This window comes from Ammospiza nelsoni, chromosome 3, assembly GCF_027579445.1.
Source record: "Ammospiza nelsoni isolate bAmmNel1 chromosome 3, bAmmNel1.pri, whole genome shotgun sequence".
Lineage (NCBI taxonomy): Eukaryota > Metazoa > Chordata > Aves > Passeriformes > Passerellidae > Ammospiza > Ammospiza nelsoni.
This window is the reverse complement of record NC_080635.1, coordinates 89,784,342-89,806,222: the sequence shown is the minus strand read 5'-3', so window position 1 is coordinate 89,806,222 and position 21,881 is coordinate 89,784,342. Positions and strand designations below refer to the sequence as shown.

At 40.4% G+C, this 21,881-nt stretch overlaps 1 protein-coding gene across 7 annotated transcripts in view; it reads left to right on the top strand.

Moving 5' to 3' along the window:
• Nucleotides 1-21,881, top strand: part of DST (dystonin) — a 288,951-nt gene that overhangs the window by 79,211 nt on the left and 187,859 nt on the right. For all 7 annotated transcript variants that reach the window (XM_059468642.1, XM_059468637.1, XM_059468645.1 and 4 more), the window contains one exon: nt 8,284-8,345. In XM_059468642.1, coding sequence (XP_059324625.1) covers nt 8,284-8,345 — 62 coding nt within the window. The remainder of the gene's footprint in view (nt 1-8,283; nt 8,346-21,881) is intronic.

Genomic DNA, 21,881 nt, shown 5'->3' with positions numbered 1-21,881 from the left:
AGTAAAGCACAGAGGAAAAGACAATATCTTTGGATTATGTTTGCAGCTGTTGCATTCAAGACAACTTCATTGGGAAGCCCACTTCACTGATGACTGAATGTAATGCAAAAACAACCGCTGAAGTCGTCCAGTTTATTTTCAGTCCTTATAGTTTTTATTATGTGTTTTCTGCCAGCTTTTGTAAGACTTGCCAGTCTTTGATGCATTTATGTCTGTTGTCAAATTTAGTTCACATTCAGCCTACAAATTACATTGCTCATTTCTTTAAAGAGCATTTTTTCTGAAAATATTTGCATTTTTATAGCTGAATGCATACTCACAGAAACAACATGGCAAGTGAAATTTCCAATACTATTTTGTAAAAGAGAAATAAAAATATTCTGTTTGAAAAAATATGTCAGAGGTTCTAAACAGTTTTGTATTTAATGAAGGCTGAACCTTAATGACAGAAGCTAATGGGGGCTTAGTGAAATGTAGCTGTTAACTTCACAATGAGTGTAAGTTTGGTCTGATTTGACTGAAATTCCAAAAAACCCCGAATAATTTCTAGTTCATTCTCAACTCTTAGTGCATATAGTTCACGGCTTAATAAAAATAGAGCATGAAGGGGAATGAGATTTCAGAATAAGTGGGCAAAACTTTTTATTCTGATTCATCTTTGTAATCAGATCAGCTGTATATGTGACTTTTCATCCCAATGTGTGAGATTTGATTGGTTTTCAGAGGAAATTAAACTGGAAAGAGATTTAAATTTTTCACTGACTTAACTGAAGCAACCATAAAAATTAGAAGACCTAAATTTGAAGTTTATATTTCATTGCTATTTAAATGAACAACACAAAGCTTAAGATAGGTGTAAATTTGAAATTCTTCCATAGTTGTGTTCCATTCCACATCTGATGTACATGATATACAAAGTGAAATTTTTTGGGAGTTTGATTAGGAGAATGCAGAAGAGGAGCCATTCTTTTGAAAGAACCTTGCCAAACCAGTGCAGACCTCAACAGAGGGCAGTATTGAGTGGGATGCATTTTCTGGAAAAACACAGGATAGATGATCCCAATTGTCAAATTTTTATTTGTGAGAGTGGCAGTTGACTGTGGGAAACAATGGAGAAGCCCTTCTTCCCCTCAGCAGTGTTCCCCTCTCATGGCAGCTGGAAGTGAATGTCTTGGTAACAAGTCAGAAGGATCCAGTGGGACTTTTCTCATCCTTGGGTGGTATGTGGTTAAAAATAGTACTAGCAATGATGGAAACACCAGCACATAATGCAAGCTCTTCTTCAAGGGTTCAAACATAAATAAAAGCTGTTTTGGATGTGAGAATTTTCCCCTAGGTTATTCTGGTTGCTGATGGAAACTTTGCTTGAATAACCCTGCTTTCCCCTGTGGCACTGCATCAGTTTCAAGTTTCAGGTATGTGGGAGTAGCACAGTGGGAAAGGAGCTCCTTGTGCCTCTTCCTTTTTTCTGGAAAGCTGCATGTGTATATACACAGTGGCAGCATCTTTCATGCCTCTTTGTGTATGTGTGGACCACATAAGTGGTAGTTGAAATGTCCCATCCCTAGGCCAGATGAGTTGGAGTTCAAGCTTGTCATGAATGTGGAAGTGATGGAATAAGCAGAAATTGGGAAAGAAGAATGAAATAATTTCACCTGAATGAATAAGAATTTAAAAGTGGGGTTTAGGTTTTCATTATTTTTAAATGACCCTCAGTTAAATGATACATTTTAAGAGTTAGTGCTTTACTTATAAATGTCTAACCACATTCATTTTTGCTTGTGTTTCTTAAATAGTAGGCTATATCCTATGTGTAGGGGTCCTTTGTGTACTGCTCGTGTGCCCTGCTGCCTCTTGGGGTTTTGTTTTTTGTTTTGCAATTCTTTCAACAAGGTGAAGCCCCATCATTGTGACTTATCTGAAATCTCTTATCCAGATATCACTATCTGGATTGTTAAATATGTGTATAATTATATATATATTTAGCTTGAATTCTTCCTTCTCACATGTGGACCATACCTCTCTCTTGATCCATGCCCATAATTACCTTTCTTCTATATTAAACTGTGTACCTTTCCAGTCTGTCTCTAGTTATGCACTTGTTTTGTATCTGGATGACAAGGCCTCCATTCAATTCTAAAACCAAAAAAAGAATGTGATGTTGACTCCAAGACGAGTTCCTACAAACTGCTGACATTATTCCCTAAACTGCCCTGTAAATGCCAACAGGGAAATAAATGAAATATTGCGAGTTCTGATTTCATAAATCCAAGAGGAAGCTGATCAAATAAAAAAAAATAAATTAGAGGGTGTAAAATATAAAATGTTGCTCTTAAGCATGACAGATGTTTCCTACTCAACATCTGAATTAAAAATAGCGCCATTATACATTAAAATGCATGAAGTGTTCTTTTGAAATATAAAACATAAAGCACTATCCGTAGCAAAATATTCTGTTAGAAGAAACAAATGCCTAAGAAGAAGCTGGATTCTCATGTGAGGTTACTATGAGAAAACCGTCATATTCACCCAGGACTTTTGAAGGTGAAGGTAATAACTTGGAGATCCTTTAGCCAAAAACCTAAATTTTCATGATAAATACTAAGTGTACAATTCTAGTTCTCTGTCTCTTTGGTTAAGTATTGGAGAGGTTCAGGATTGGTCCTGCAACTATCACCCTTGTAGACTTGTTTCTCTTGACTACTGTACTGGGGTTTATTATACAAAAATCCCTAGCCTCTATTTTTTCAGTATTTCTTAGAATTTCTACAACATTTACCATAGATTGATATTTTTACAGTAGAAGGATATATGAATTTTTTATTATGGGAAGGGGCATTGGTAAAGTATGTAAGGTTTTCCATTCGATGTGTCTTAATGGAAGTTTGACACAACAGCAGACAGTTCATAGCATTGGTCAGTACTCATACACTTTCATAATGGAGTTTCATGTTTCATTTTATTTGCTCCTAAATTGACCTAGGTAAGGCTATAACTAAGAATACTCACTAATTATATGAAAGATTATTACCTGTTATTAATGTTATTCAACCTTTCCATTTGGAAAAACCTGTAGTTTTAACTTTTCAAATTAGCCTTGTTTGAAGTGAGATTTTACCTTCCTGGAGACTGTTTCAGATGATGATGGGTTTGTTGAACCTGTCTCCCAGTTCCTAATTAATGAGCAAGAATTAATAATTGGTATAGACATGGAAGGCCTGTGAGAAGGTTAGGATCAAGTTTGGATGGGCAGGAGCCTCCAAGATAAGGCATTTTCTGAATTGGATTTGTTCCCTATTTCTCACATATTTTGTGATTCTGGGTAATGCCCTAAAACAAATGCTTTCCCAAGAGACCATACATTATTATGCTCTATTTTCTGAATGTGTAGTTGGAGATACCAGGGTCTACCTTACAGAAGGAATGTTAGCAGTACCAGAGAAAACCCTATCATTAAATGAATTTTGTGTTCAGAGCTTAAAAAAAGATGAATGAATTGGTGCTCCATTTTCAACAACATGAAATACATTAGTGAATAACTGGTTCTTAAATGAGTAGCATTTCTTCTATGCTATAGACATCAGTATTCTAAAAAAGTACTAAACAATACAATACATATTATAAATAGCAACCATATGTATAGAAAAACTAGTGCATTTGTATATGAGTATAAATGTAAGTGAGATATAAGAGTATGACATGAGTTTTCTTATATAAATACAGGAAAACCCCCTATCAGGGCTTTTGCAAATTACCCGGGCAAATGTAGAAAAACCTGTTGACTCTCTGGCCATTCATGTATGCAAAACAGTATCAGCAGAGAAGCAAACATAAATTAGCAATGCCAAAATCTGCCTAAGTAAATGAAATTTCGTTTTTAAAGTCTGTCACTGGGTGTAGGAACTCCAAACTTTGATACTGTCACCATTAGAATGAAGAAAGCAGAAATTGGCTGCTCATCTGGAGAATAAGGAGTTCGTATTCCTGCACTCATTTTGCATTACCTTATGTCACTGTGGAGACAGGCACATTGTTCTGGTCATTCAAGCTGGTGGCATCTGGTGTGCTTGCTCAGAGAAGGTTTCAGGTTTGTCATGAGGTGGAGAGGAGCACTCAGTGGCTTCTGCATGTGAGCCCCAACAACCCCACACAGTGCTACAGGCTGGGCTAGAGTGGCTGGAAAGCTGCCTGGTGGAAAGGACCTGGGAGTGCTGATCCACAGTGGCTGAACATGAGCCAGTGTGTGCCCAGGTGGCCAGGAAGGGCAGTGGCATCCTGGCCTGTGTCAGCAATAGTGTGGCCAGCAGGAGCAGGGCAGGGATTGTCCCCCTGCACTCAGCACTGCTGGGGCCTCACCTCCAGTGCTGGGTCCAGCTCTGGGCCCCTCACAGTGAGAGAGACACTGAGGGGCTGGAGTGAGTCCAGGGAAGGGCAGTGGAGCTGGGGCAGGGTCTGGAGCACGAGGGCTGTGAGGAGCAGCTGAGGGAGCTGGGGGTGTTTAGCCTGGAAAAAAAGACGCTCAGAGGGGATCTTACTGCTCTCCACAACTGCCTGAAAAGAAGCTGTAACCAGGTGGGGTTAGTCCCTTCTCCCAAGCAACAAGTGACAGGACAAGAGGAAATGGCCTCAAATTGTACCAGGGGAGGTTGAGGTTGGATATTAGGAAGAATTTCTTCACAGAAAAGTTGTCAAATGTTGGACCAGGCTGTCCAGGAAAGTAACTGAATCACCATCCCTGGAGGTATTTCAAAGACTTTTAGCTGTGGCACTTAGGGACATGGTTTAGCAGTGGACTTGGCAGTTATTTGTTACCTGTTAAAGATCTTCTCCAACCTAAGCAGGTTTGTGATTCTTCCCAGGAGAGCACTGAAAAGACATCAATGCCATATGTTGCCTTTGGTGTAATCCTGATAGTGAACTTGACTTCCAGAGAAGCTGTTCTGATTCCACACACTCTGAGCCATGTAATTTTAGTGGTTTGTGGAAGGGAGCATTGGTGTTAGAAGGATCTGGCTCCTCAATTTGTGCTTGGAATTGAGGAAATCAAAAGTGCACAGAAGGAGACCTTAGTTGCAGCAACTGAGTTTTAAGCCAAAATACTCCAATTTGAAACCTCTTTAGATGCCTCTGTGTTATAGTGTAGGTTCATAAAATGGGCTGTGAAGTTATTCAGACGGGTGACATTTTACTGAGCTACTTTCCAGGCACATAAAGCATGAAAAACTTTGAGTTTGTCTGATATATATGAATAATGTCTGCAGATAAAAGTGGATGAGCTTAAGTTGATTAATTAACCACAGAGGGTTTATTGTGATAATCTATGGATCAGATTATCTAACAATATGTGCTTTCTTTCTGCAACTCCTGCTTCACCTGTGTTCTTAAATTACCTTAATGAGTATCTGGCTGCTGGGTTCAGGGTGACTCTTTCCTTACTGCTCGCTGCTGGTAGAGGAAAAAAACAGACTTCCTTGTTTGGAAAGTTCAACATTTGTACTCAAATGTCTATTAGTGCACCTTAACGTTCAAAAAAACCCGTCAAACACAGATCCTTAATATTTATCTTGTTGTTCTGAGTTAAAGCCAGAGGGCTCACAGTTTTGACTGCTCGGACAGCATATGGGCTGTTTGCTCCTGTTTTTTTAAAAAAGGGGTGTTGCTACTCTGTGTCAGGCAGGGGAAGCCCTGGTCACTCCTTGGCTCTCCTTTCCCTGAAGAGAAAGGGAGCTCTGAAGTCTCCAAGGGCAGAATGAGAGAGTGTGGTGAGGACACCAAGGCGCAGAATGCAGAGCTGGTGGGGATCATGTGCTGCATGGGTCAGTAACGCAGCCAGAGCGGGGCTGCCTGCGGGACAGGGCAGAGCTCTCTGCGGGGGCTTTCTGTGGCTTTCCTTCCTCAGCTGGTGTTTATGTGGTCATTTACCTGTTTTCTGCTGCAGCTGGGGAGTTTGGTTTGGTGTGCTGTGCTCTGAGCTCGAGCACACTGAACACTGGCACTGTGTTTTTTCTCTTGGCGTGCATTTGCTGTTCTGGGGGCATTTGGGTTTTAGATTTAAAATCACAGTTGTGGTGTTTTGGTGGCCTTTCCCCCCTTTAATACTGATGTCTGTCACAACATGACAGGTGTCAGCTTTCCTCTTCCTTATGCATTTGGGTCTGTCAGTTATGGAATTTTTCTGAGTGTTTGTGTAATATATATGTATATATAAAGGAACGAGGGTAGTAACCATCAATTCTTTTGTGTATGTTAGCATTTTAATTGAAAACAGAGTTGAAATGAATAGTGACTTTGTATTCTAACATGATACAAGAAAGGGGATTTTTTCCACCTTTTGTTTTTCTAACTGTCATCAAAGTAACATTTCCCAAAATGTAAACTTCTGTGTATTTGGTCAAAGCTAGGTGGGATTACCTTAGTAAAAAAGACACTTTGTACACATTTTGAAATTCTGCAGTTGAGAAACTTTGTGTTCTTTTTAAAAGAGCTACTCAGAATGAAACAGTTAAAAGTGAAAGTGTTTCTGGAATTATTTTATTTCTGGTATTTTCCGTTCTCTACATTTACTTAATCAAATCTTCCACCTTATTATGATAAATCACGTCAGAAATGGTGTCTTGCTAGGTGAAGGCTATGGAGAAATGTATGTATAGCAAAAGATTTTCTTAATCTGCCAGATTTTTTTTCCCCAGTAGTACAGCTTTGCTCTCTAGTTTCTCTATCTCCTCTTTATTTGGGTCTTCAAGTAGAATAAAAGACTGTAGAGCTATGAAATAGGGGAAAAAAGCATATGCCAGAAGCTTAGGATATCTTGAGTGGTGTGGAAAAGCATTTAGGAAACAGCAACTCTTCTGCACAGTTGAACATACAAGTACAGTTCACATTCTGCCTGAAGATTTCATTGCCACAGTGAGCTGTGGCTGTAAAATTTATGGGTGTGTTAAAAAGGATTGGAAAAAAACCAGAAAAAAATATATCTATGACTATTAAATGCAAAGATATGAATGAACATGTAGAAAGTCTGTGAGTCACATAAGAGGGCTATGCAAAGGCTTCACAGGCTTTTACTTGTTTTGTTTTTGCTTTTGTTCCTCAAGAGTCATTTCTCACTGCTGTTAGGAACCCCATAAGGTGCTCAGTTTCGCCCAGGGTGAACTCTTGTGTATCTTGCTGTTTTGAAAGACTTCAGTATCACACTATGGATTTGAAAGACCTTCTGTGAATTTATTTTAATTTAATAGTTGTTATAGTTGACCAACCTAAAAACTGTATTTTTTAAAAGTAAAATACAGGACCTGGTTCAGTATTTTAGTGATGGCAATAGGTACATAGGGATTTTGTTTTGCTACCTGAGCTCATTGTTCATTCTCAGCCACACTGCAAGTAGCCTGAGTCAATGAAACAGCTGCAGTTGTGTTGTACAGGGCTGAAGGGCTCTGGCTATTTTAGACCTGCACAGGTGGTCCCAGTCCTGAGACACTGTGACTCCTGCTCTGGGGAGCCCTGGGATGGTGACCAGGCTCTGTAGCAGTTGTGCTGGCTGTGACCCTGCTCAGGTAGCTGGAGATAACTCTTGTGCTGGGGTGGTGGTTAGGTTTTCTCCAGTGTGGCTTGGCAGAACACATGCTCGTGCTCCCTATCCATAAGTGGGATGCTTTCTTACCCTGAGTCCATTGCAGTTATTATTTCTGCTCAGCATTTCATGGGCAATCATTGATGCTGACTGTCATGCCAGGGAGCAAACTGCTGGCTGGGCCCCATACCTGGGTTAGTGGACATCCCTGCTTATTTTGCAGAGGGTTGGGAGTCCTTTCCCTGGCTGAAGCTGTACCTAGCCCTTGTGTGTTTGAACAAGGGTGCTGTGCCAGTTGAAAAGCATGATTGAAAAAGTTAGCTTTCATATCACAATAAATTTTCTATTGCCCAATACACTAGTAACAATTTGATTATTTAGACCATGAGTAGCATTTATAGTATTAAAGAATTTGCCATGACCTTTTCAGTGCATTGTGATTGCCAGTTTACTTTTTCAAGGCAGTTAGATTTTTGTCAGTCGGCTACTGTTGCCCTGGAGGAACTCACCTGGAGTGTCAAGAAAATCATGCTGTGATGTACTGAAAAAAACCCATTTCTGTGCTATTATTTTGATTAGACATTTTGGAGCTTTTGCAGGCTATTCTGTTTCTAAAATTTATTAGAAAATTGATTTTCTAAAGGTCTTAATAAAAAATCTTCCACATGATTTGTAGAGCTGTTAAAACATTTGTTTTTCCTTTTTTCCTCTAGATGAGCGTGACAAAGTACAAAAGAAGACATTCACAAAATGGATAAATCAGCATCTCATGAAGGTCAGTTGTTATTTCTGTCTTGTCTGCATGACTGATTGCTACAGCAGTGATTGTGTCTTTTACTACGTTTGATTTCAGGATGCAGCTGTGTTACATGTAAGGAAGATCTTAAATTGTGAGGTTTATCCATGTGCTTTGTCTTTGAGGAGTCATGGGGGAGTTGAAATGCTGCCCAAGGATGATCTGATGGAGTACTTGAATTTGAAATTAAAATGAGTCAAAGTTGATTTCTTTCTATAAGGCTTGGCTCATTTTTGGAATTTGTGTGTCATGGCTGTGGTACCACAGCAAAGGCAAATGAAGGAAAAAATATTTGAAATACCATGCTGAGGAGAGAGGGAATGACCTTGAGAGATCTCTAGATTAGCCTGTGGCATCAATATGCTGCTCATGGATTAGAAATAGAGGCTTTCCAGGGGCAAAAGTCACTTTTCAATATCTTTCTTTTCAATAGCAGTGAACTTTGCTTCAGGGACAGACCATATTATTTTAACACTGTGTACAGATTTTAGTTGACAGAGAAGTAAAAGCTGTGAGTTCACCTTGACTGCATGGCCCTTCAGTTCTAAATTTGCTGTCTCTGGAGAAACGGATTGTATAATTACTTGACATAACTTCCTTTGATATTCCCCCTCACTCTGAGGTTGAATTAATGTAAAATTCACATTAGATAAAAATGTATCTGAGTTGATGTAAATAAAAACGTTCAGAGTTGAGATTTAATTAATGAGTGCAATGTTAAAATTCTGTTGGAAAGATCTCCTTGTATTCATGTTTAGAGAAAAATAGAGTTTTTTAGGGAACAACTTCATTATTTCTCTCTTTCTTGTGGCTACTCTTGCAGATATTTGAGCAATATTGGACACTGAAACAAAAGAGAGTTCCTACAGGGTTGTGGATTTTTTTCCCCGCATCTTTAAAAATTTTAGGATGTATGTAGCTCTTGGGAATAGTGTAATATGGGAAATTAACCAGGCTTGGAACTGAAGTTGGACTCAAATTTGTCTTTTGCTAGAGACCTCTCTTGCAGAGGGATCTTTTGGTCCTTCTCATCATGACTGAGCCATCAGCCATCATGTTTCTATCAGCCTCTGTGCAGCGTAAAACCTTTCTGTGGGCAGGGTGAGTGTGGAGTCACAGAACTGCTCATCCCAATCCGTTTCCCTTTGTGAATTTTGTTAGACCCAAGGGAAGCATGCTGTGTCTAGAAACAGCTGCTCCAGGGACCTCTTCTATGCAGAAGCCTCCTCCCTTTATTCCTAAAACATCCAAGTGGCCCCGTGTCCCTGCAGAAAATTTTACTTGCTAATGAGAAAAGACAAAAGGCAGTTCTGCAGCCTCCCTTTAATGAATTTTGCCTCATGTTTATAATATAAGAAATGTATCCATTGTAGAATACTTCAGAGAAATTAAAGGGGGAAAAAAGCATCCAGGAAGGTTGCCAGGACTCAGGAAGTAAAATGCAATATCCAAATTAACCATCAGGCATTTCTTCATCTAATTGAGAGTAATTGTTGTCATGTTTATACAGTCTACTCATGTTTTTGTGTATTAAAGAAGCATTTTAAAAATGCAGCTTTAGTTTTCTGTGGGATGCAGAAAAGCCTATGTGAAGGTTTTGGAGAGCAATCCTTTAATATGGGTTAAAAATAGTGCCTTATTTTACAGGAGAGCAGTGTACTGAAAATGATATTTCTATACAATTTCATTTTACACATTTCTAAAATATGCATAGTCATCATTTCCATGCTGTCAACCTCTTGGGAGTAGCTTAAAAGAGATTTGGATTCTAAACCCATAAAGAAATGAGGGTAAAGAGTTCACTCTAAATCCTTTTGCGTTGCTTGCCAAGGTTAGTGGCCTTAGACCTTCATTTCCAAATAGTTCTGGGTTGGGTGATTGCAGAGGAATACAGATAGAAGAGACAGATGGTGTGTATTGACTGTGTGTATTGCTGGCCTTGATCTTCATCTCAAATTGCTCACTTTAGAATTCAATTTAAGAGTTTCTAGTTCATACAAATATATTTTGACTGTAGCTCTTCCATTAACTTGGAATTTGTGTAGCAACTCAACTTTGTCTTCTGGAAATAGTTTGAAAGCAAGTGGTGATACAGTTGTCAGATTTCTGTTCTTAGACATTGTTTCTAGAACCGTGACTTGTATGGAAATTAAAATCAATGTTTCAAGTGTTCTTAGTCTTAAGACATAAGGACATATTTAGAAAGCTAGCATGATAACATGGAGGGAATATAGAAAAATAGCACAGTAAATGAGTGCATTTCTAGCAGAGACAATGGCCTTCTCCTAGGCAATGCACTGAGTTGAACTTGAGCCCTCATTTCCAGCTACCTCATATTTAATACAAATCATATTCAACTCATATTTGCACATTCACTGTGAATACCTTGTTTCAGACAAACCATTTGGGAATTGTCTCATTTCAGGCATTGCAATAGATTTATTTGAGCAGGTTACCCAGACTTGTTTAGTAGATAACTGAGGGAACAGGCTCTTTTCAGTGTTCCTCCACTAAGACAACTACCTAAGGGGAAGATAAATTTTATCCTAGAAATGCTTTTGCTACACTGACTGTAAAAGGAAGTCATGTCTGTCATGTGTAGGGTCCAACAAGAAGCAGAAAAGATGATAGTGAAAATTATGAGAGTTCTTGGGAAAGACCAGACCACACATGTGGACATGTCCCCACTATGGGCATGGGGATGGATCACATTTTAATTTCATCTTTTTCCCCCCTCCTATTTGTGCTTTTTGCTTTCTTTTTCCTTTTTCTTTTCTCTGTGCCCTGATTATTCTTTTGCTTTTATTTTTCTTTCTTTTTTCATCTCTTTTCACATTTCCCTTTCTTATTTAGTGCTTTCCTTCCTCATTCTAATTAAACTCCTATTTTCCTGCGGTCCTGGAGAAAGTCCCAAATTTGCATGCTTTTATACCAATATATCTAAGAGGTTTTATTCTAGGTCAGCAGAAATGATGATTTTATGAGTTCCCATCTTTTGCTGGGGAATGGCATGGGAGCCTACTGTCACTCTTCTAATTAAGTTCTATATTTATGGTGTTTACTAAGTAACCACAAAGAACCAGATGACTATAAATATTTACTCTTCTGCTGTCTGTTGCCCATCTCTGGTTGCATTAGATTCAAAGTGTGTAAGTGCACAATATTTAAAATTCAGTGTTAGTCCCTTGTCAGTTTAGTTGAGCAGTAAAGCATGTTATGTGCTTTGCTAAAATAGAAACATAGTCATTGTAGAAATATTTCCTGCTTGTGTTCTTGAGATACCTAGTTTTTGACAGGTATGCAGTGTGTTATTTGCAAAATTCAGCTGTTCAAGTTATCTTTGAATTCCACGGCTTAAGGTCAAGTGGACTGTCACTAAGTTTTTTTAATGCTAAATTTTTTTTAATGCTGAAATTTTTCTTTTGAATTGATAAGATTTTCTGAGGACTGGTTGGAGCTTTAGACTTGCTCAGGCTACTGTTTGCTGTCTGATGGTGTGGCTCCAGTTTAAATGTTATCTTTTATGTCTTGTTGACATACAGACTGGAGAGGTGAGATATTGGACTTTAGACTTGCCTGCTGCTGTGGTATGAGCTTCCAGGGAGAGTTCACATGCCAGTGTGTGTGGTGGTGGGGCAGAGGTCTCCTCTCTCCTCTCTTCTTGGAAGCAGCTTCTGCTTCCAGCAAGTGTTTCACTCTGCTGCTGTAAAAATAGGGTGTTAAATCTTGCTTGAGCAGTAAGTAACCCTTGTTGTGACACGAGCAGGTAAATTTGTGGCTGCATGTTTTATTCTAGTGTAGTGTTCTCATGGTCCTAAAGTGCCCAAGGAGAAATCCAGCCTCCATGAAAGCCCAGAAATTCTTCCTGACATCCTTTGAATTCAAAACCCCATAACTTAAGGAAGTAGTGAGGCATGTATGAAACACCAGTGGAGGATGAGACGAAAGTCAGGAAATAAAAGAAGCTGTTGATGAAAACAGAATAAAAGCAGATAAATTCCTCTTTGCTGTTGATTTTATTTTTCAAAACAATTAAAAAATATTTTTGTAGTGCCAGGTCCTAGTCCTGAGAGATTAAATGGGCTATTTTGAAATACTTTGTTTCTTTATTAGAACTTAGGATGTACAGAAAATAGAACTAAAGGCAAGGCAAGCAGAGACTGGCTAGTGATAGAGTGAACACTTCCCTTCAAGGGAAAATGTTTTTGTTTTCATAGAATAAAAAGTTTTAGAGAGCCTCTTAATTGGCCTTCTAGCTGCCCTGTGTGCCTGGGCAGCTCCCTGGAGAGGGAGAGCTGTCCCCTCCATGGCACTGACAGGGAGCCCAGCCCCTGGTGCCACCTGCAGTGTGGGTTGGATTTTGGGACCCTTGGCTGACCATACATTGGGAGAAACAAGCTGCTGATGGGAGCAATGGGCAGCATCCCTTCACATCCATTAGTTGCTCCAAAAGTCACTTTAAAAGGTGTTATTAACCAGAAGGCTTTTGTGAGTAGCTGGACAAAATGCTTTTGAAAACTATTGTTTTAAAGCCCAGTGTTTAAAAACATGTACTGTATTGCAGTGATACTGCATTAGAGAGAGAACAGCTTTTTGCTGTGCAAAGACCGAATGAATAATTCAGAATAGAAACCTGAAGTTATTGATTCCTGGGTGTCCTTCAGGCAGCACAGGGTTTGCAAATGGCCTCTTAGGTCGATTGCTTTGTGAAATGTTCAGGTATGACCTTAATGGCAGCAGGATCGACTATTCCTGATAGAGCTCAGTCATTCCTTGCTGAAAGCTGGCACTTTACTGACACTAGTGGTTATCATTTTAGATAGCACTGCTCTCAGTATCTTCTTTTCCAGCCTGCAGTTAAAATGTTATTTAAAATTCCCCACCTCTGCTTTTAGAAATGAGTACTTTGTAGCTCTACATTGATATTAAAGGATGAGGTGCCTAGTGTTAGTCTAATGGTAGTAGCTTTTTTAAAAACATCTCAATTTAACACCTTTTGATTTTGAAACACACTCAGAAGAAGTGCCCCCCCCCCCCCACCTTGTAAAATAAATTAAGGCTGATTCCTTGCTGTGCTGGTGCATCTAAATGAGCTCTGTATACTCTCCTCCCAGTTCATTCTGACAGCTGCTGCAAACTGTGTTGGGCACAACTTTCATAAAATTCCACTTCAAGGTGGTCCCCAGTTTGCTTTAGCCATTGAGCGCAGCTAAAGGATCAGTATTTCCTCCTCTATTTTGGAATTCAATTGTTTAGCTATGCCTACTGTATTATGGGTGGACAGAAGAACATTTCAGTTTTTCTCCTAAAATTTTCTCCTGTTGTGTTTTCAGGACTAATTCTAAAAGGTCTTGAAGTATTTTTTCTTTCAGACATAGCCCTTCTGAAAAAATAAATAAAAACAACTCTTGAAGAACATCATCAGTTAATGGTGCAAAGGAGTTTTTGGTATTTTCCCTGGAAATATGCACAATTGCAGTTTATTCATTGTGTACACATTTTTTTCAAAAATTCTTCATTTGGAGGTAAACTACACTGCTTAGTATGATCTGCAGCCATTTGCATAACAGCTTAGCAAGCAAACTGGGGACTTTTTTGGTGTTTAATTAAAGTTTAGATGAGAGAGTAAAGTAACCAGGAAACAGTGAGGAAAAGTAGTGACAAATGCCACAAGTTAAAGCTGAAAAAGAGGAGGGAATTGTACAAATTTTTAAAGGATAATGATGAATTGCATCACAAAAATCTCTTTGCCAGTAAGCACATAAATAAATAAGCAAGTTCAAGTCAATAAAAACTGTGCCACAGATTTTAAGTTTATTTGATCCTCTTTAATGCATTCAGACTTCATGACTAATTGAGAACAGGAGAGAGAATAACTGAAATCAATAAATTAAATATGCATGAAATATAGGCTAGCTTGAGCATATCGATATTTTTATGGCATGCAACCCTATTGAACCAGTTGAGCACATGCTTTCATGTGTGGTGGGTTTTTAAAGAAAGTGGTTTATATAGGTGCTCTTACATGAAAGAATGAGTATAAGGAGAACTAAGTCTGCCATGCATTGACTGCATGATGAATTAGAACCACTAGAATCAACATGCTCCCTGTTATAGTCTTAATATATTAATGTATTAATTAATTCTCTTTTTTGTTTTGTCCATTGTTTGCAATTAGTTCTCAGCATAGATTTAATTTAATATTATTTATTCCTTGGAGATTGCGAGAGATAAAATTCTAGCATTTGCAATTAAGTGTTGACTTTTTAATTAATTGTTAAATTATGCATGGGCTTATTTTTATCTATATACTTTTGATGTATCTGTATCTAATAATAATTTATATATCAGTTTAAAAGTACTAGGGTTTGGTCTAGCTCCCTTTGGGCTAATGTAACTGTGCCATTAGCTCCAGTGGGAGCAGTTTTTTCCCCAGTGTGTGGAATCCAGACAGTGAGCAACTTCAAACATTTAATCACAGACATTACCTAAGTATTTTGATCTACAGCAATATTTCATATACTCTGGAAAGGAAGGCTTGCCCTGAGGTAGTGTAGATGTGTGACAGTGTGAAGACCTAAAAAGGCATGATAGAAGGATAAACATGTTATTCCTGTAAGGAAAGGTGTTCTCTGTTAAAGGCATTTATGGTGCTTTGAACAGGGACACTTCAATGTAATCACATAGCATCACAATGCTCCTCTACTTAGGAGGATTTTAATTGGAATAATATTTTATCAGCCAACCTTAGTATTTTTTACCTACTTCAGGCATGTTTGGAGTGTATTTTGTTTGGTGAGGGTTTGTTTTAGAGCTGAGTTTAATGTTACTAGCATTACATTTGCATACTTTAAACAATTCCTCCCTGGTAAGTTACATTTAGCAGCACGTAGTAGAGGCCAGGAACGGTGAGGCCAAGTTGGAAACACAGAGGGTGATGAGAAGTGGGTGTACTGAAACACTGTGGCATGTTCCTGGCCAAAGAAAAAAGGCAGTATGGCTGCTGTTGATTGGAGGCATTGAGCTGTATCAAGAAAATTGATGGTGGGTTTTTGGTCACTAACTTAGCATTGGAAAGACAGAACTGTGTAGCAATGGGGAAAATAATTTATCCTCATAATTGACAGGAGGGACAACGTGGAATTCTGCATTTGAAAACCTGCAAAGGAGCCCTCAGTATTGTATGTAAGAAAGGCATTTCTGTGGCACAGCTCAGCTCATCCCCAGGCAGGTGTGCAAACCACGCTTGCTGCTCTGTTCCCTGCCTGCTGCAGGAGCTGCAGTGGCTGCCTCTGGTGTGAACAAGTTTTGTGAGTGAAATGCCAGCCAGAGAGACCTTCAGCCTGCCAAATTCAGAAAGTTGCTGTCAAAGCTGCTTTGTTAGATAGGTCTGGACTGGCTGGGAGGGGCTGCTTCAAAATGTAAAAAAGCAAGGTAATTTGGAAGCAAGTGGTTGTAAATCCCAGGCTCACTTTTCAAAGAAAAAAGAGAAGCGAGAAGTAAAAGCAAGATAATGAGCTGGAGAAAGCAACAGGTAGGGTCTCATGGGGGAGTAATACAGGAGAGGCAGAAATGCAGGAGATTTAGCAGTTGTTGAAGGTGTTTGTGTAAGAGGCACAAAGGCAGGCTACAGCCAGGCAGAACAGATAGGAGGCATTGTACAGAAAATACTGCTGCTTTCAAGGTGTGTGAAATACAAAGGAGCTGTACGAGAAGTGGAAATAAGGGTAGCAGGACTAAAGGTTTGTATAAAGGAGTTAATAAAGCAATGTGGGGTAAAATCAGAGAAGTACAAGGTCCGGAATGAATTAATGTGACCTGGAAGATCAGAGGAGAAAGACCCTGTAATAATGTCAGAATATGAAGAAAAAGGAAGTATTGTTTAGAAGTACATTACCAAGGAATAGAAGAAGATAAATAGTTTTGACCAATGTAGAAATGTCTGAATTACATTGGTCTCTTTGTTCTATAAAGTGCTGAAATATGTTTTAATAAGATGAGGGTGAAATTCAGATAAGGAAACAGTGGATTGAAGAATATTTGGTACATGACATTTTCTTGTCACACAGCTTTATTTATCCAACAGTTAGTAACTCACTGATTTGTAACATTCTATCATTCTATTTAAAAACTCAGAGGAGGAGGGAGACTTCTAGAAGTCTGCAATTACAATAAGCATAATACCTCTCTCCCAAGGAGAAGAAAACAATGAGGAGTTAGAGACCTTGCAGGGTGACTTCTCTCCTAGGGGAGACTGGGGAACATCTGATCTTTGAAAGGTGAACAAAGGGGAAGTGGTGCAAATGGTATGTCTGTACTTGTTTACATGCTGCCAGACGTAGTCACCTTAGCACATCACTGCCACAAAATTGGGGTGAAAGGATAGCTGACAGAGCTTGCTGGGGTTATTGCCATTAATAATGGCTGCAGCTAGAGCTGGTGCTGGGAAGAGCCAGTGCCCTTGGCTGTTGCTGCTGCCATGGGTGCTGTCAGGTGCTGCAGCAGCAGCATCTGCCTCTGGCAGGCAACGCCCATGAGCGAGGACCTTCCCCTGAGGAGCGTCCCAGTGCCTGCTGCCCTCACTGTACATCATCTTTCTTCAAGTGAGGTTTCAAGCTCTGTGCCTTCACCTTTGCAGGGCCAGGTACACCTGTTTCTCTCTGGCTCTACAACTCTCTGGCTCCAGCCTTTTGTCATGTCAGCAACAGCTGTTGTTCTTGCCCTGCCACAAACCTCACAGGATTCATTCCTTGCCCTGGGCTGTGTTGGCTTATGCCCAGGGAGCTCCAGGAACTCCACATGAGCTCCTCACCCTGCCTGTGGGCAGTGTGGTGCTTAGGAGACAAGGAGGCAGCCTGTAATCCTGCTTTCTCATTGTGGGCACTGGGCTGTGAAACTCTGCCTGGCTGCCTGACTTCTGATCTCTGCGTGGACAAGGGGCTTGTAGCCATCTCTAACAAAGTAGTAAGAAGATAATTTTTCTTGGAAGATCAAGAGTAGGTTGTGATAATTTGAGTTTGTTTAGTCTGAAGCTAAGAAGACTGAAGAGAGACGTGATAATGTGTCCTCAGTATGTAAAAAGTGTTTATGCAGAGGCTGGTGAACACATGATTTCTGAGGTCAAACTTTAGGGGAAGGGACAACAAAAACATCAGTTTATTTTACAGGAGATTTAGTTTGAAGATTAGTGAGGAAAAATGTCCCTCTCTGTAAAGCCAAGTAAGTGTAGTCAAACACTGAAGCACTTGTACCGTGTTTTACATTTCCTTCATTTGGATTTTCAAGAATTAATTAGAGGAGCATCTCTAGTGCTTTTTAGCCAAACTGCACAGGACTGAGTGATCTGTCCAGTCCTTTTTAACCTTACACTTCTACTATTTTCTGACAGCCTTGTAAGGCACAGCCCTTCTCTGGTGAAGTATAATTAAGCTTTTAAGCCTTGAAGCTGATCACTGCAAAATTCCTCAGCAAAGTTTATATTTTTATTACTTTAGTGATTTCAATCTGCATTAATCCTACAGTTCCAGTGAAAATGCCTTCTTTGAGATGGTTGCCATGTAAAGTGAAGCTTAGTGATGTTTGCTTTATATTCTTGTTAATTGTTTATCACATTTATACCTTTGTAAATAAAATATTTTTAAAAGGGGAGAACAGATGTTACAAGAGAACAAATCCACTTGGTTGTGAGTCATGCTTTCTTTGTTTTAGTTGTTTCTGAAATTTATCAATATCTTTAGCCTTATATACAAAACCATCAAAACAAAATGTACTGATCTGAAGAAAAATCTAAAAGAATTACAGTGGTGCAAAAGGGGGAAGAGAGATGGGAATGCTGTGCCTTGAAATCACAACTTGTGCAAGCAGTGTTGGCTGGGAGTATGAGTGGACTGGCATGGAACCTCACATGCCACACAACATGTGGCATCAGCCCCTCATGTTCTCTTTGAGCTATCCACAAAATGAAGGTTAATTCAGTGCAGTAGATTCTCAAACTCGCTGGACATCTCTGTGGTTTTATGTTTTAGAACTTTAAATTGTAGCAGTGGTGGAGTAGACATCCATTTTATGTTGGTGAATATGCATTTCTGCTTGTGAATCTGCAGGGGCTCCACTGAGGTGGATTTGCTGATGCCAATATGCAAATTTACAAGCAGACAACCAAGACTGTGTATTAATAGCAGTGAGGGTAGTGCTGTGATAGTGATAATAAGTAAGTGGAGTGGGACCTGGGGGATATCCTGAGTGGTTGGATCAATGCTGGTTGGAGACAACCTTTGAGCCCCTTTGTCAAAATGTTTTGAGATGTGTCCAGTTCTGTGCTCTCCAGTACAAGAGAGACATGGAGCTCCTGGAGTGGGTCCAACAGAGGGCAAAAAAGATTATTTAGGGACTGGAGCATTTCTCTTACGAGGAAAGGCTGAGGGAGCTGGGCTGATTGAGCCTTGAGAAGAGATGACAGAGGGAACCCATCAAGGTGTATGAGTATCTAAAGGATGGGTGGCAGGGAGCTGGACCAGGCTCTTCTCAGTGGTGCCAAGCAACAGGACAAGAGGCGATGGGCAGAAACTGAAGCGCAGGAGCTTCCACCTGAATATAGGAAGAACTTCTTCACTGTGCAGATGACCAAGCACTGGAACAGATTGTGGAGTCTCCCTTACTGGAGATATTCAAGAGCCATCTGGACACCATCCTGTGCAGTGGGTGACTCCAATATGAAGGCTGGAACAAATGACCCACTGTGGTCCCTTCCTATTTGGCTCATTCTGTTTTGGTGTTAATGGACCCAATTTTCTTTTCCTGTAGGAAGTGGGAAGGACTTGTGACATTTAGGATACTTGCTTAAAGTTCTTCCATACAATGATACTGTTTCGAAAATCACATCTACTGAAATCCATAGAAGGACTCCTTGATGTGTTCGTTTATGTCCTACAGTTTGATATATATGTAAGATCATACCTCTGATTGCACACTTGCTGATTTGGGGATTAGGAAAATACTGGAATGCATTTCATGAAACAAAAATATGGGATGTTAAGAAAAATATAAGGATATTTAGCAATGGCCATATTATTTTTTTTTTAAATTGAGCCAGAGTATATTTATACCTCAAAGCCATACAAATATTGTATGATTAATAGTTATCCAGAGACATGGAAATAATTGAAGGCTGGGGCAAAATTGAGTATGTGAAAGCAATGGAGATTGAGTTGTCTGGGAGAAATGTGAAGGTTAATGTGCAAAAAAAAAGTGACTGAGCTGAGCTTTTTAGTTACAAGGACAGGCTGTTAGAGGGATGGAACACAGGAAGGATGTTATGGTTGTCATGATAACAGAATGTAAAGCATTGGCCAGAGGAGACAGTGAAGGATGAATCCAAGGATGCAATCAAGGATGAATCTTCAGTTAGAAAACATCTGCTGTAAACAAAGATCAGGGGCGTTGAACTCACTCTGTAAAGGAGACTTGTTTAAATGTTCCTTAATAAAATCCTTAGTAAAGAATTTAATAACTATTAATCCTTAATAATCCCTTAAGGACTGAGGAATTCCCTAATAAAGGAATTGAGTAACATTAGCTGTGTCTGCTACTTGTGAGAATTAATATCCAGAAACATATTCAAACAGAAAAATTCCTCCTGAGTATTACAGAAAGAACCATTTATTCTCTGTGAACCACGAGAATGGTTTCCTGTAGAGTGGATTATTAGACTGTCAAAAGCAAGGAGTGAAAAAGAAGAGAGTGAAAATGAGTTTTGGAGCCGCTAGGCCCAAGACTGGATTTGCCAGACTGTGCTAGCAAGGGAACAGGAGGCCAAAAGAGCTCTGGCCCAAGGGTGTGTGCCAGCTCGCTGCCAGCCCTGGCTGCGGGCCGGTGATGGGGAGGCAGGCAGGGTGTCCTGAGCGGGGTGTCCTGGGTGATGGAGAGCCCAGGCGGGGTGTCCTGGGTGATGGGGAGGCAGGCAGGGTCTCCTGGGTGATGGAGAGCCCAGGCAGGGTGTCCTGGGTGATGGGGAGGCAGGCAGGGTCTCCTGGGTGATGGAGAGCCCAGGCGGGGTGTCCTGGGCGGGGTGTCCGGGGTGATGGGGAGGCGGGCGGGGTGTCCGGGGTGATGGGGAGCCGGGCGGGGTGTCCGGGGTGATGGGGAGCCGGGCGGGGTGTCCTGGGCGGGGTGTCCGGGGTGATGGGGAGCCGGGCGGGGTGTCCTGGGCGGGGTGTCCAGCCCGGAGCTGCGGGAACAGCACCACCTGCAGCCCCGCGGCTCCTGCACACAGCCTCAGTGCTCCTCACCGGGATCAAATCCTCTTCAATAAACCCGCGTGCTTGTTTGCTTTCAACAGAATGAGTGTAGTATGGGATTCAGTGCAAAACGAGCATTGTGACCAGGCTGTGTGTTTGGAGTTGGGGTTTTTCCCAGCAGTGAGTTTTGGGTTTAGGGCAGGAGATGAGAGGCAGAGGCTGTGGGTGTGCGTGTCAGTGTGCACGGAGCTGAGGCTCCCTGCTCTCCTGGCGTGGCACCAGGCTGCCCACGGAGCCCGGCTCAGCGCCTCGCTGCCCTTCGCAATGTGCTGGGGGCATTACCTGGCGGGGAGGGGGCTGCAGTGCCTTAAGCCATACGCATTCTTACGTGGGGGATTGTGAGATGTCTGTGCAGTAAAGCAAGTACTCTTGAAGATTTTTGAAGAAGCAGCTTCCTTGGCAGATCAGTCACGTGGGAATGTTTTGACAAATCTCATATTTTCACAATTACATGCTTCATGGCTTGTGTTACAGCCTCTTCAGAATTTTAGAGTGTTTCTCATAGCATGTGTCAGGCTAGTAAATCTTTATTTTTGTACACAAATACATCTTTTTGTATTAGAGGGATTTTTTTATCCTTTACTTATGTCGTAGATTTGTTATCATGCAGTTAGAATTGCCACTGTGATTTCTTAAGTTTTAAAGATGAAAGGACTAAAACATGCATGTTCTCAAAACTTACAGAAAACTGTTTCTCCCATAAGTATAATTTTTAATAGAAGTTTTCCTTTAAAAACAAGCTTAAGTATGTTTTTAGGAAACTGAAACATTAGGGAAACTCATCAGGGTGTCAGGATCTCAACAGTGGCCACAGAAGTTTTTCAGCTCTTTGAATGCTGATGGCATTTGCTGTGGAACACTGTAGTCATAGGAGCTCTTAACTATTTATCTATTATCTTGATGAAAATTGTTTTACTGTTACTGAAGTGAGTGGGTGTTCTAAGAGATCTTTCTCCCACAGTCATTGACTCAGATTCTTAAAGAATGAATTTGAAGTTTATTGTAAAACTCGCAGCTGGCCTTGTGCCAGCTGTCATTTGGACTTATCTGTGACCTCAGTCGTAATTAAGGCCTGACCCGTTTTTTCCCCTAAACACACCCCTTACAGTTCTAACTTTTGAGCCTTTTCCCATTTTCCTTTGACAAATCAGTAATGCTTTACGTCTGAGCTGGGCATTTAATTAACTCTGCTTCCAGAAACAAGGAGAGCAGTACTTGA